Source organism: Panthera pardus, unplaced genomic scaffold (genome assembly GCF_024362965.1).
Source record: "Panthera pardus isolate Hobbes unplaced genomic scaffold, ASM2436296v1 HiC_scaffold_25, whole genome shotgun sequence".
NCBI lineage: Eukaryota > Metazoa > Chordata > Mammalia > Carnivora > Felidae > Panthera > Panthera pardus.
Window position 1 is genome coordinate 88,921,387 of NW_026526821.1, and position 14,081 is coordinate 88,935,467.

The window sequence follows — 14,081 nt, forward strand, 5'->3', positions numbered from 1 at the left end:
TCAAGCTCCCTGACTCCAGAGACCCTGACCTTGATCACTGCACTAGACTGCCCCCGTCTGCAAGTACAACCAACACACAGAGACCCATGTCCCCATGTCCCTGCCCAACCAAGGAATCCAAAGTCACCCCCTTATTTCTCTAGGGCAGGGTTATATGTTAGATGGAAGACAAGTTACATCTTTCTTTCCCCTAACCTCTAACTGAAATTTAGTATTTCTGCCAATGATGAGTTTTTTGCCAACAGTAATGGTATATAGTAGCAGTCAGTACCCATAAGTGTGTTACCAAGAGAAACCAGACATTTTCACATCCCATTACAGTTGTGGCAGATGTTACAAAATATGGTTGATATCCATCACTACTCTGAACTTTAACTTTTTTAAAGTTTATTTATTTTTTGAGAGATCGAGAGACAGTGCAAGTGGGAGAGGGGCAGAGAGAGAGGGAGACACAGAATCCGAAGCAGGCTCCAGGCTCCGAGCTGTCAGCACAGAGCCCGATGTGAGGCTCGAACCCATGGACTGCAAGATCACGACCTGAACCAAAGTCGGACGCTTAACCGACTGAGCCACCCAAGTGCCCCCTGAACTTCAAAGCTATTAGACAACCACTGGACTGCATCACTTAATATAGTGATAACAGACATGTTACTTTAACAAATGTTTCCACATATTGATAAATGTACTTCAATATCATTGGTGTACTTTATATTCTATCCAGTTGAAGGGGTTGTTCTGAAAAGGGGTCTACGGGCTTCACCAGATACCAAAGGGGTCCATGGGACCAAAAGGACTCAGAACATCTGCTCTAGAGTAGGGAGGGAGCAAAGGCAGCAAAAAAGCAGGTCTTTCCCTCCTGCCCCACTACATAACACCCAGGCTGAGATCTCAAAGCAGAGGACAGGCACTGCTCCCCATTTCCCACCCAGGGGTATGGGAGGGCCTGGCCAGGGGCCAGAAGCTGGCTCAAGGCCTTGAGTCTCTCCAGCGTCACGCTACAGTGCTCAGCCTAACCCTCAATACCCTGCACGCCAGTGAAGGTGACTCCAGAAAAACAAAAACAGCCAAATGCACCTGCTAGCTAGGGAGCAGGCAAGCTTGTTTTGATCATGCCCCAATACCACAATCTCTAACTTCCTGGAGGGTTGCTCCTCACCTGACCTTTCTTTGCTACAGCTATAACCCACCAGGTATGCAGTTTCTCTCTTGTGACTATGGATGCCACCTCAGCAGAGACAGGCCTCACTTCAGGCTACCGAACAGCTACCACCAGGCTGGGAATGAGGGGTCTTGCAAAGATGATAGAGGCAGGAATCAAACCCCACCCTCTGAGGCAAATGAAGCGAAAAGGCCTGATGTATTGGCTGGAGAATCTTCCAGAAGGGAAAGTGAGGAGCCAGCACAAAGGAGAGAAAGATATACTGAGCCAGCTCTCCTTTCCTGACTTCACTCTCCCCATGTAGAGAGTTAGTACAAATGGGGGCTACAGGGCTCTGAGTGGAGAGGATTTGCAACCCAGAAAGTAAATGTTGGAGAAAACTGCAAGAGAAAACACAAAAATATCTATCCTTAACATTATCTGCCCCCATATTCCTACTCCAAGCCAGCCATCAGCCATTTCGAGTGATGTCGTACAGAGTAAATCATTTGCCCTGGAGAGAGTTGCAGCTCCAGACATGAGCCGCCTTGTCTCCACCATCCCCAGGTTCATGAGGCCCTGTCATCTCTGCTTTGGCAGGAACCCCCTGATGTGTAAATAACTAGGATCATGCACACTATCATGGGGCAGGGTGGATTTTTAATTTGAAAGCCATCACTACTTGAAAAATAATGGCAAAGAATTGCCATTCCTGCTATTCCTATGGAGGGTGACCCCAGAGTTGAGAGGGAAAGCTCTTCCTTATGCCAGATTCCTGAAAGGTGCAGAAGAAAAGGCAGAGCTGGGGACAGAGATGGTGCTCATCCACGAATGCTAAACCCACTGGGTGACACGGTGATGGGGAACCATGGTGGCTGGGTCGGACTAACAGGACCCACTGCTCAAGCTGGGCCTCACTGACAGAGAGACCCTGACAGCGAGGCCAGGCAGCCGCATCAGCCACCCCACGTGGAAGGACTCCTTTCAGCAGGTGGGGCATGGGGACCAGGCCTTCCAGACCCAACAACTAGTGCTCAGGGGCTGGAGAACCGAGGTGAAGGGCAACATGAGGAGCTCCTCAGCCACGGCCACAGTGTCAGCCTCAAGGACAAGTGACCCAGTTCTATCAGGCAAGGGTCTGAGATAGAGGGGGAGGGACAGTCACACTGGGAGGTCTAACCAGGCATAGGATGGGAGCCCTATCTGATCCTGACTCAGCAAACCACCTAGGAAGAAAAAGTTCTGATATCAGAGAAATTTGAATATGGACTCTGATACTGGATGATTATTAAGGAACTGTTGATTTTGTGTGTGATAAGGGCATCATGGTTATGTTAGGGAGCACGGATTCATTTACACTGTCCTTCTGGTCCCACTTGGGACTAACAGTGCGTTTCCATTAAACCCCAGAGGCCAGGACACAGGCTTTTTTTCCTTATGCTATGACTGAGCCCTGCTCCTGGTCTCTGAGCCTTGTGCAGACCTGTGAGCTCAGCCCTGCCCACTCATGGCCAAACCTCAGCACAGGGCCTGGCATGTGGGATCCTGGCACTCAATGCCAACACCGTCCCTCTTAATTTTTTTTAATGTTAATTTATTTTTGAGAAAGAGAGTGGGGGAAGGGCAGAGAGAAAGAGGGAGACACAGAATCCAAAGCAGGCTCCAGGCTCTGCACTGTCAGCACAGAGCCCGGTATGGGGCTTGAACTCATGAACTGCAAGATCATGACCTGAGCTGAAGCTGGACACTTAACCGACTGAGCCACCCAGGTGCCCCCAACACCATCCCTCTTAGAGGCACAGGGCTCTCACCCAGACATAGGAGGCCTCAGCTAGACCTCCCAACATTTCCCAAGTATGTGCCAGGAACAAGAAGGGAGAGTCCTCAAGCAGCTCACATCTTGGTGGGGAAATAAAATAGCCACATAAATCAGGAACGTGGTCAACACCACGAAAGTGCACAAGCTGCATAGGAAAGTTAAAGGGGAGTACTACGATGATTTCGGGAGGGTGGTGACAGGTAAAGACACGCAGAAAGGGGCTTTGGGGCAGGTAGAAGACTGCCTCCAACACTGCACTTAAGGGCTGTGACTTTATTCCGGGCCCTGAAGAGCGCTATGGGGTACAAAACAAGGACCCAGCCTGATGGATGCTGTGCTGTAGGAAGAGCGTGGGACAGCAGGGACAAGGACAGCACAGAGACAAGGCAGGGGCGACAGGCAGGAAGCTGACACAACCCAGGGCAGGACCCATGGCTGGGCTGACCCAAGCAACTCTGTACGCCTCAGCGGTTACTTCTCATCGTAAATTAATAAACTGCCATTCTGGTTTATAAAAAGGCAGCAGCAGCTATGCTAACAGTCCAGAACAGAAGTAAAAAAAAATAATAATTTCCTAAACTAGGACAGGAGCAATGGGAGGGGCTAGGAGTGCCCTCCCTCTAAGGCCTCCTTTCCTCCCCTAGCAGTAGGGTGCCTCCACCCTGCACTCTCAGTACTTAATGACAGCAGGGACTGCTACTTACCTTTTACCCCCAAACCCAGGGATGGGGCCTGATATTTGGAACACTTTCCAATACTTGCTGGATAAATGAGATGGAACTGGCAAGGACTCAGCTAGTCCCAAAAATAAGTTGAAAAAAAATTATTTTAAGGTCATAGCAGGAAGACAGGAAGGAGATCCAGGTTCTAGTTCTGGATCTACTAAGTGGCTTTAAACCAATCATTTCACCTCTGTAAAAGGGAGCAATAAGAAAAGCCAGTTAGGGGCGGGAGGGGTGCCAACTAACACTGTCATTACTCAGGGAGCTGGAGGGAAGCTGGAAAACCTCCTCCCCACAGTCTCCTGCATGGGATGCCGTTCCTCCTCTCCAAAACCCCACACAAGCATTCTTCCTCACATACTATCAGATACAATGACGTGTGCAGGGCCCTCAGGCCCATCTTCTGGCTCCCCACGCCCACAATCAAACCCACCCTTTGATTTGGTATCTACAGCAAGACTGTAAGCCAGATGCAGTCCTGGGGCAGGATATTGCCTCTTATCAGCCACAGGATGATTCTTATCACCCACTCTAGAACCAATAGTCCTCAGAGCCCAGAACCATCACTTCAAGAGCCGCCCCAGCCTCCGTGGACATGGCTTGCTCAACTCACCTCAGAGCCCAGCCAGGTCCAGCTTCCCTCCTAGGCACAAATATCTCAGCTAGTGCCCCCTACTGCTGCAGGCTCCAGAGGCCTGTCACTGTCAGCTTGCCTCAGACTGGCCAGTGACTATGCTCACTTGGCAGAGGAAAAGCCATAAAAATGCCCAGAGACGAGTCTAACCACCCCAACAGCAGCAGGAAGTGTGTACAGCCAAAAGCACGAGGTAGGGGAAAAAGCACTGGGCTTGCAAGTCAGAGATCTGGCTGCCACTAACAAGTCATGTGACCTTGGACAAGTCATTTCACCTCCCGAGACGGCAGTCTCCACATCTGTAAAAATGGGGGTCACCTTGTCTGCCCACAGGGAAGAATGAAATGAGATGATGCCAGGAAAGCACTCTGAAAAGTAGGCCAAACCACACATAAAGATTTGGGTTCACTGTCTATCAAGGGCCTTTTATAAGCCGTCATCAGCCCCTAGGAGCAAGGTGGCCCAGGACCCCCCAGTGATGACTCTGTCCAGGAGGAAGGAGAGAACCAGCAAGATGACCTCTCTCAGACGGTCTTGGTCAGATGGGGGTTGGGGACTAGGAAGAAATTCTACTTAACCACACCCCCTCTCCAGTTTGATCCTAACCCCATATTCACCCAACATAGGAGTGTTGGGTCATAGAGGACAAAGCTAAGCAGTGTCTGTCCCCTCTGCCAGGGTCCCAGTTCAGACGCACCATAGGTGGAGATGACAAACATCCTGTGTGGGATGGTCAGTCTGAGCATAGGTAAAACCTGTGTGTGGAGAACGCTGTATTTGTGCAGACAAACATTAAATGCATAGAATAACTTTGAAAAGTTACCCAAGAACTGGTAATACTCGTGCCTCTGAAGACAGGAGCTGGATGATTTAAGGTCAGGGCAAGGGAGATTTTTTCATGGCACACCTTCTGTACCTTCAGAATTTGAACCAAGTAAACTACTCAAAGAAATGATAATAATGGGGCACCTGGGTGCCTTAGTCAGTTAAGCATCGACAATTGATTTCGGTTCAGGTCATGATTTGTGAGATGAGCCCCACGGCAGGCACAGCGTGGAGCCCGCTTGGGATTCTCTCTCTCCCTCTCTCTCTCTGCCCCTCACCCACATGAGCACGTGTGGTCTCTCTCTCTCAAAATAAATAAACTTAAAAAAAAACACAAAATAAAACAAAATGTTAAATACTACCACTATATTAAAATAATAATAAATAAATAAATATAAAGTCAAGCTGTTTTGCTAAGAGATGCACGGAGGAAACTAAGATTGGCTCCCCTCTCCTGGCCCAGCCCCAGAACACTCACTTTCCCTTCAGGAAGGGAAGTCTCCCTCCCAAAAACTCACCCAGCCTCCATCACAGCCTCAGCTATCATTCAAGGACCTGCCTCCCCCAGAAAGCCACCCTGATCACTCCAACCCTGCTGAATTCACCCTTCTCCTGACCCCTTCCTTCTCTCACATGTGTGTATGCTGCTTTGTAGGTTAATTATCCTTCCTGGGTAAGTCTTGTTTCAAACACATTTTTGCCCTTCTAGGGAAAGGGCTATACATTTCTTTCTCTTGTTTTCTCCAAAGCCCTGACCTAGGCACAGCGGTTGCCTAGTAATTGCTTCCTAAATATTGAACAAAAGAAAAAAAAAAAAAAAAAGCAAACGACTGCATCACTGTGAGGCACTGGATGGCTCAGAGTGTTCTGTCACAGCAAAACAAGCACGTGATTCTTGAGAAAGGTCAGGAAGTCTTATATCTGGTGATGCTCCTAAGCTCTGCTCTACTGCACAAGCCAATGGGAGCAAATCTCTCCAGGGCTGGGGTGTCCAGGGCCAAGGCAGAGCTTCCCAGGCCTCCCCCAAGCTCCTGAGAGACCCTCTGGTGACACTGATATCCTCCCTCCCAAAGTCCCACACAACACCTCCAGCCCCTGAGACAGACATGACCGGATTTGGAGCTGCAGATCACACACGCCCCCATCAGCCAAGGCCTCACACAAGAGAAGCAGGCCATGCTTACAGAGCCCCAGAGATTGGCCCTGCGGAGGAGAGAGAAACCTTCAGGAGGGCAGCAGCCGAACCCCCGTCCTATGCAGAACCAAATCATGAAAGAAATGGGGGAAAACTGAGGGGGACAGTATAGAGTGGTGATGAAGAGCACGGAATCTGAAGCTAGGGTGCCTGGGTGCAAATCCTGACCCTGCCATGTATGTGTGCCTTTAGAAAAGTCATTTCAGGGTGCCTGGGTGGCTTAGTTGGCTAAGCGTCCAACTTTGGCTCAGGTCATGATCTCATGGTTCATCAGTTCAAGCCCTGCATTGGGCTGTCAGCACAAGAGTCTTCAAATCCTCTATCTCCCTCTCTCTCTCTCTCTCTGCCCCTCCCCCGCTCATGCAAGCTCATGAGCTCTCTCAAAAATAAACATTAAAAAAAATTTTTTTAAGCGAAAAAAAAAGAAGTTACTTCACCTCTCTGTGCCTCAGTTTCTCCATTTGTTAAACAGAGTAACAATACCTACACCTCAAGGGGCTCCTGTGAGCTACAGTAAGTCAAGCCCATAGGACAGTGGCAGCACAAAGAAATGGCTTAGTAAATGATATGCCTCCTTAACAAGGCAATAACAGCCCCCTGAAACAGACTGCTACATGCTGCCAAGGTGGACCTCACAGGTCTTCAGTGTTCATCTCTTCCTCAAGGAGGTGTCCCTGACCACAGCTGAGCCCAGCAGCTCTGTATGCTCCGAACATCTACAGTGCTCCCTGGCAAGGCCTGAAAACACAGCACTTGCCTATGGCCTTTCTCCAAAAATATGGGGTTCATCCTCCTAACAAAGCCATTACTTTCCCGGCATTCAGGCTGGGATATCCATGTCCTCCCCCCTCTGAGCCCCTCCACCCCACCCAGTGTCCAGACACTCCAGAAAAGCCTGTGGATGAGACTGCTCCTCCAGGCCCATAGATAAGCCCCAAGGCCCCCTTCCCTATCCTAGCAGCAATGTCCTTCTCACACTAAAACCCCCTGGGATGCACACAGGGCCCCAAATGCCTTCTCTTCGTTGGCCCGAAATCCTACAGCTCTGCGGGCTGCCAGGGCCTAACAGAGACCAGCAGAGCCCCACCCCCCACTGGCGGCTGAGTAGCTGAGTCGGTGTCGTTCCCCTCCCCAGCCTCAGCTCCCTCTTAGAGCTCTGACATTGCAACTCCATGATCAAGGGCTGTGCTTCCCCTCCCCGCCACACCCCAACCCCTGGGTCAGCTGAAGGTTGAGGTGGCCCGTGACAAAGCCCTTCCCTTGCACAGCTCCTAGAAGTGCTGCCTCCTGGGAATGGAACCTGCGGAGTCCCTGCTGGCTTGCCCTTCACTAAGGAGAGGCCTGGGCCCAGGCCCACACCCAGGCCTCAGCCCAACCAACTGACCAACTGACCAACACTGGGCTGTCCAAGTGCAGCTCTTCTCACTGGCTGCCATCCTTCCTGAGGGAAGAAATAACCTAAGGGGTCCTTGGGCAGCTCACCAAGAGCAAAGCCGTTAGACCCTTCACTGGCAGCACAGCCAGCTATATAAAGGACCCACATTGTAGACTGATTTTTATCACTTGGCTGTGAAAAGGGCCAACGCTTCTTCATGACTACACAATTTTGCAGAGGACTGGCCCTGTACAAGGAAAAACATAGCAAACTGACTCGCAGAGAGCCCCGAGAGCTCCTATCATTGTGTTAATGATCTGTCCTGGCACAGGATAGGAAGGGCAGGGAAAATGTGGACAAGGCCAGGCTAGTCATTTAGCTTCGGCAAGAGCGTCGTGGCACCAGGGGAGCAACCATAACAAGTGCAGCCGGCGGCCCCCATCAGTGGAAAGGGAGAGCCCTCCGGTTGCCTGGAGTGGAGGAGCTGCTGAGTTATGCCTGTCCCCGGCTGGCTTCGGAGAGGAGAACAGGGCAGAGACGGGGTTCCCACCCAGGGCCAGATGCAGAGGGAAGGGGAAGCTGCTGTGCCAGCCAGGAGCCGCCCAGTCGGAAGGAGGAGTCACTTCCTACCCCTCCCCTCTGCCCCAGCACTGCTGCTCAAGCAACCCCAAATAAAAACTACCCGTAACTCAGGGAGTGGGAGCCAGACCCTACCCCTCCACCCCCCACAGCCAAAGCAGACTTCCCCAGCAGCTCCACAGGTCTGGGGTTGGAGCAGGAGCCAAAACCAAGGACCCTCATGGCCTCAGCTACTTCCTGAGGAGCAGTCACATCTGGAAACTGGTGGAGAGAAGGCTGCGGGGTCACGGGCACAGGAATGCACAGGCTGTCTGGAGGCTAAGAGATGAATGGAAGCCCTCAAACACCAGCCCAACCGTAGGCCAGCAGGCTGCATTTTCCCTCAGGTGCATCTCGCAGTGCCCCCAACCCCACCACTCTCAAGGGATCTCAGGTCTCCATGCCCAGCCAGGCAGAATACTGTAGTCTCAAACCTAAGCGGTCCTGGGCCACAGGCCTCCACAAGGCCCTCCATAAAATCAGTGGCACGGGTCTGACCAGATGCAACAGAACCTATCAGGGTGCCACAGTTAACAGCCTTGCCGTGGTCCCAACAGTTCTATGCTTTGGGATAAAAAAAACCAAACCGGTCCCGACCCAAATTAAACCCAGACTCAGCCTTCCCAAGGGGCCAGGCTCTAACCATGAATCTAATAGGCCCAGGATGGGTGGGGAGGGGTTCTTTACAGCAAGGACTCTTTTACTCCACACACAGCACCCACTGGAGAGTAGTACCAGGAAGGGTACAGAGATAAAAACCAGAGAGGAAATAGTGGAGAAACATCTCAGGATTTTCAGACTTGTGATGATGCATATATGGCTTTACTGGGGGGAGATAGCTATAATCAGTTTCCTCCTGTATTATGTTAAATTATGTTTTGAGGACTTCCTCTTCAATTATTTGGAAGCCCCCAGTGAAATCCCTCACCTCAAAGAGCACCCCTTGACAAAGGAGCTTCAGGAGCCGTGAAGGCACCTCGCACCAGTCACCATCATCACCATCATCCCACAAGGCAGGGTCCTCAGCGTAACCACAACACCCATACTTTGAAGCCTTGCTCTAGGTCTGCAACTATACCAAAGCTTTTATAGACACTGTCTTATTTAACGTTGCGATTCCATAATTATTATTCTGACCTTTGCAGAAATGAGGAGACGGGTTAAGAAACTCGCCTGCTAGGAAGTCACAGAACTAGGAGTGAAACCCCAGTCTCCAGGTTTTTAAACACTGGGCTGTCCAGCCTCCCCGACAGGGCAGGGGCAGCTCCAGCCCAGGCTGCTGGGGGGTGCTACAAGCTGATCCGAGCCGGGCTACAGCACTGCAAGAGGCCTCCCAAGCCCAGCCCTAGTTCTCAAACCTGGAGCAGCAAAGAGAATGAAGGACTGCAAGGGGTCAGCCTATTTCATCAGGCACTCTCATACTCCTGGATGCACTCTGCCACCCACAGTCCTAGGGTTTTCCCAGGCTCAGGCTCTTCTAAGTTCTGTATTGTTTCCCCTCATCACATGAGAAAGTTTTTTACAGGGCAGGGACATCACCCAGACACTGTTACCAACAACCTCCCTCCACTATCATTGCTTTTCACTGACCAGCAACCACATCTAGATGCTTTACCTGCACTCTCATTTCATGCTTCACATCAATCTTGTAATAGCCCCATTGGATGGATGAGAAAACTGAGGCACCAAGAGTTTATTTGACTTGCCACAAGGTGGCAAGTTTGAGACTAGAATCTGTTTCTTGCAACTCCACAGCCCCATCATCATAACCATGAGGCTGCCCTTCCCCAGTCAGGTTCTGTCTTGGTGACACAGGCCTGCTATCTACCTTCCACGAGACCACCACAACTGACTGGCTCCTGGGGTTAGAGTGGATGGTGTTCTCCACCATTATTCAAAGCTGAGGAGGCTACACCCTGGTCCTCTCCATCTTGCCCTCTCCCCACTGGGAAATGTGCAGACTCACTGTCTTAACAGCTCACGCCAGGGTGCTCCCAGGATATGCAACCAGGAGTGGCCATTAAAGTCAGAGGTGGGAGGTGGGGACCAGAGTTGGGAACAGCAGCTCTCACCCTCTGTCAGTAGGCATGCTGTTAGGTCCAGCTTACCGGAAGATCAGGCAGATTTCACAGACTTTTCCTCGTCCCACCAGGAGGGCCCCTCTCCTTTCTGCCCCCTCCAGGTTCTATAAATAACCCAGGTCAATGCAACAGAGGAAAAGCAGCTGGTAGGTGCGGAAAGATCCTGGTGAGAAAGAGGACTTCTATAAAATAAACTAAGGCTCCCTTCAGATCAAGGGGTGGCAAGTCAAATTCACCAAGAGGGACTGTCCTTGGCTGCAAACAGGCAGGCCCACCTGGGCGTACAAGCACAGACAGCTCAGGAAGAACCAAAGACCACGAAGAAATCAAGAGCAGAAATTGAAAAAGATCAAAGCTCCCCCCACCCCAAGTCACGGACTTCACAGAGGCCTCTCCCCACAAGCCTAGAGACTTTCTGTCTCCCCCTGTATACCAGGGGTATCATGTACTAGTCTGGTCAGATTAGCTGAGTGGTGGAGGCTGAAGGACCAGGAAAGAAAGGGGTGGAGTGAATTTGGGGACAGAAGCCTCTTCAGGAAAAGAAAGGGCTAAGAGATCCAAAGGAGAGCTTTCTGCCCCACCCCCACAGCCTCCCTCAGCCAGAAAGGAAGGAGAGGACAGAAAAGCAGAGGAAAAAAACAAAACAAGGGCCAAACTATACCACATGATTCCACACCCAGCAACCAAACAGCAGCAACTCAGAGAAAAGGAGAGGAGAAGGCCAGGGGAGGGGGGAGGTGGAGTCAGGTCACAGCCCTGCCCTGAACCTGCCCTATGCTACCCAGCTTCCCATTACAGGCCACAGAGCCATGAAGGCCCTTTCCTCCACACGTTTTGAAAAACATTCAAGGTCAGATCCTTTCTAACCAAATCCTGCTCTCATATGGGTCTGCACCTGCTCCAACAAGGTTTCCTAGATTTACTCAGTTAGATGCCATTCCAGGTGGGCAAACCTTTTCAGCACCTGTCCCCACCTAGGGCACACCCCTGCCCCCATCCCTTTACCCTCCTCATCCAGGGTCCCTGGGGTCCAGGGGAGGTGTCACCCCAGTTAACCCCTTGAATGATCCACAGCAGGTGCTCAGCCCTAGGGACTGGCTTTCAGATCCTGCCCAAGTCCAAACAGGAAATGGGGCTCCAAGTCTGAAGCCTTGATCTTAACACAGGGAAGGTTAAACACTGCCAAAATAAATGATTAAAAAACACACAGGCCCTTCTAGGTGGAAGTGGCTGGGAGATGATCTCCTGCTGTGCACTAACTGTGACGCTGCCTTCACCTCAAGCAGGACAGGCAGGACACTTGAAGGCTGCCTGAAGGGTTTCCTTCCTTTAATTAAGAGGTTCTCCTGTTTTCAGAACAGGGACACAGAGGGGCAGGGTTCCAGAGGCCATCCAAATACCAGGCAAGAAGCAGATGCCCTCTGCATTTTCCAGATTTGGTGGGGCATCTCAGGTCAATCTAGCCGTCAAGTAGAACACTGCACCTTTCCTCCCCCCACAGGTCGAGGCCGTGGGCCTCTCCACTACCCTGCGGGCCTGGCTTGGGGCAAGCGCCTGCAGTGCCCCTCCCCTTCCAGGAAAGGGAGACAGGCCCAGAGGCCCTAAGAATGGCCCCAAGATTTTCCTTCTTGAGGTTCCCATGGTGCAAGGGCCTCTGGATCCCACTCCGAACTTTACCGGGCGATCTACTCCTAAGGCTAGGCCACCAATCATACCTCCCCCCTAGGCTACCCAAGGACACACCAGCAGCCAAGCATTGAACGTCGCAAGGAAGGGGATCGATCGGAAGGGGACCCAAAATGCAAAGAGGCGGTTTATGCCCTTGAGCGCGCGGCAAAGGGCGCACAGCCCTGGCCGAGGTTCGGGGTCCCGCTCCCCCGCCAGCCCCGCCCAGCGAGGCCTTTAACCGTTTCCGCGCTCTCGGCGCCCCTCACTCACTGCGTGTGCTGGGCGCGGCCTGCGCCGAAGACCTCGTCCAGCGCCACCGTGGCCTGGCCCAGGAACTTGTCGACGCCGATGAGGGAGCGGTGCATGGTGGTGAGCACCAGCTCACAGGCGGCAGCGGAGCCCGCGGCCCACGGCGCCGGGCCCGCGTCGGCCTCCTGCGCCCGCAGCAGGCCGTCCAGGGCACCAGGCGGCAGCTCGAAGGAGCACTCCTCGCGCCACTCCGGGCAGCCCGGCGTCTTCTCCACCACCGACGTGCTGTACTTCTCACGGCCCACCTGGATCACCGTGTACGCGTCGCTAGTACTGCCCGCTCCCGAGCTCTTGCCCCGCAGCCCGCGGGCCCGCAGCACAGTCACCTGGACGTGCGTGGGTAGCCAGCGGGAGGGCCCAGCCGCCGGCTCGGCGTCCCGCACCAGGGCCATGGCGGGGCAGGCGACAGCGGACGAGGGCCGGCAAAAGCGGGAGCAGACACGGAGACCGTGAGAGGAACCAGGCAGCGGGCGGAGGGCGGTCAGGAGCCGGCTCCGAGCGCCGCCGCCGCCACCACCGGGCCGCCGCAGCTGCGGGCTGGGCTGGGCCGAGCCGGCAGCCGCCTCCCCGCCTCCCCGGCCGCCGGCCGCGCCACGACGTCAGCGCCCCGCCTCTCGCCCTGCCCCGCCCCGCGACCCAGACCCGCGCGGCGGTGCGGCAGTGCAGCGGGGGCACTGGCTGTCGCGCCCCGGCGCTGGCCTCCGCAGACCCGACCGGAGCTGGAGGGGCCGACGGGGACCAAGGGGTGGGGCGTGCGGCCACTGCAGAGGGGTGGGCGGGGCTCCGGCATTGGCCCCGCCCCGGCCTGGGGGCACCCGCGGAACCCCGCCTCGCTTGCGGGAGCGCGGCACCCTCTGCCCGGTATGAAAAGCCCGCTCCGCGTCTCCCGGCCAATCCCAAATCTTTCTTCAAGATGTCCCTGCTCCGAAAGCCCTGCCCTGCAACTGCCCCGGCCCGCCCCTCCTGGAATGGCCATCCTCTTGGCGCGGGCAAGTGGGGGTGGGGCGGGACCCCGCTGCCCCCTCCGTCTCGAGCCGCGCTCCAACCCTCCTCCAGCCGGTCCCTGCCAGGGAAGATGCTGCGTGAAACCAGAAGTGAGTCTCGCTCTGGCACGTGACTGGCCCGCGACAGCGAGCTGGAAGCCGGAGAGCTGCCCCGGCTTCGGACCTCCGCGCGCTTCGGGACCTACTGATGAAACGAGACCGCGCCGCGGAAGGCGGGAGAGCTGGGCTCGCCCTTAGCGGACACTGCGGTGGAGAGCAGCGTGATGAATAAATAAGTAACGACATCAATATTTCAGCTGGAGCTCCTGCGTCACTGGTTGACGGAAATTATAGGCTCTAATGGGAGTTTTAAACAATTACTTCCACCCATTAAGTGCCTACTACGTGCCTGTGTGTAAAGCCCAGGGGTATGATTTGAATGCTTGGCTTATTATTAATAATGATAACAGTGGTTAGTAATTATAGATGCTGCATTTCGGCCAGTGCCGGTCCATGTACTTTATATGCATTACCTCATTTTATCCTCAGAGCAACCTTCTGGATGAGTATGAGTTTTATTCCTATTTTCCAGAAGGTAAAATTTCAGCTTAGAGAGGCTAAACTGCCCACGATCCATAACTGGCAAAGGTGGAATTTGAATCCACACAGATGACCCCACAGCCTGTACTTTTTAAAATCCTACTTTTTAAATAA

At 53.3% G+C, this 14,081-nt stretch overlaps 1 protein-coding gene across 3 annotated transcripts in view; it reads right to left on the bottom strand.

Moving 5' to 3' along the window:
* Positions 1-13,108, bottom strand: part of RAB11FIP5 (RAB11 family interacting protein 5) — a 37,619-nt gene extending 24,511 nt beyond the window's left edge. The window contains exon 1 of one of the 3 annotated variants that reach the window (XM_019441776.2): positions 12,346-13,108. In XM_019441776.2, the coding sequence (XP_019297321.2) occupies positions 12,346-12,776 (431 nt within the window). In that variant the 5' untranslated portion in view covers positions 12,777-13,108. The remainder of the gene's footprint in view (positions 1-12,345) is intronic. The other 2 variants (XM_019441783.2, XM_019441793.2) reach the window with 2 other exon arrangements.
* Between the last annotated feature and the right edge of the window lie 973 nt (positions 13,109-14,081).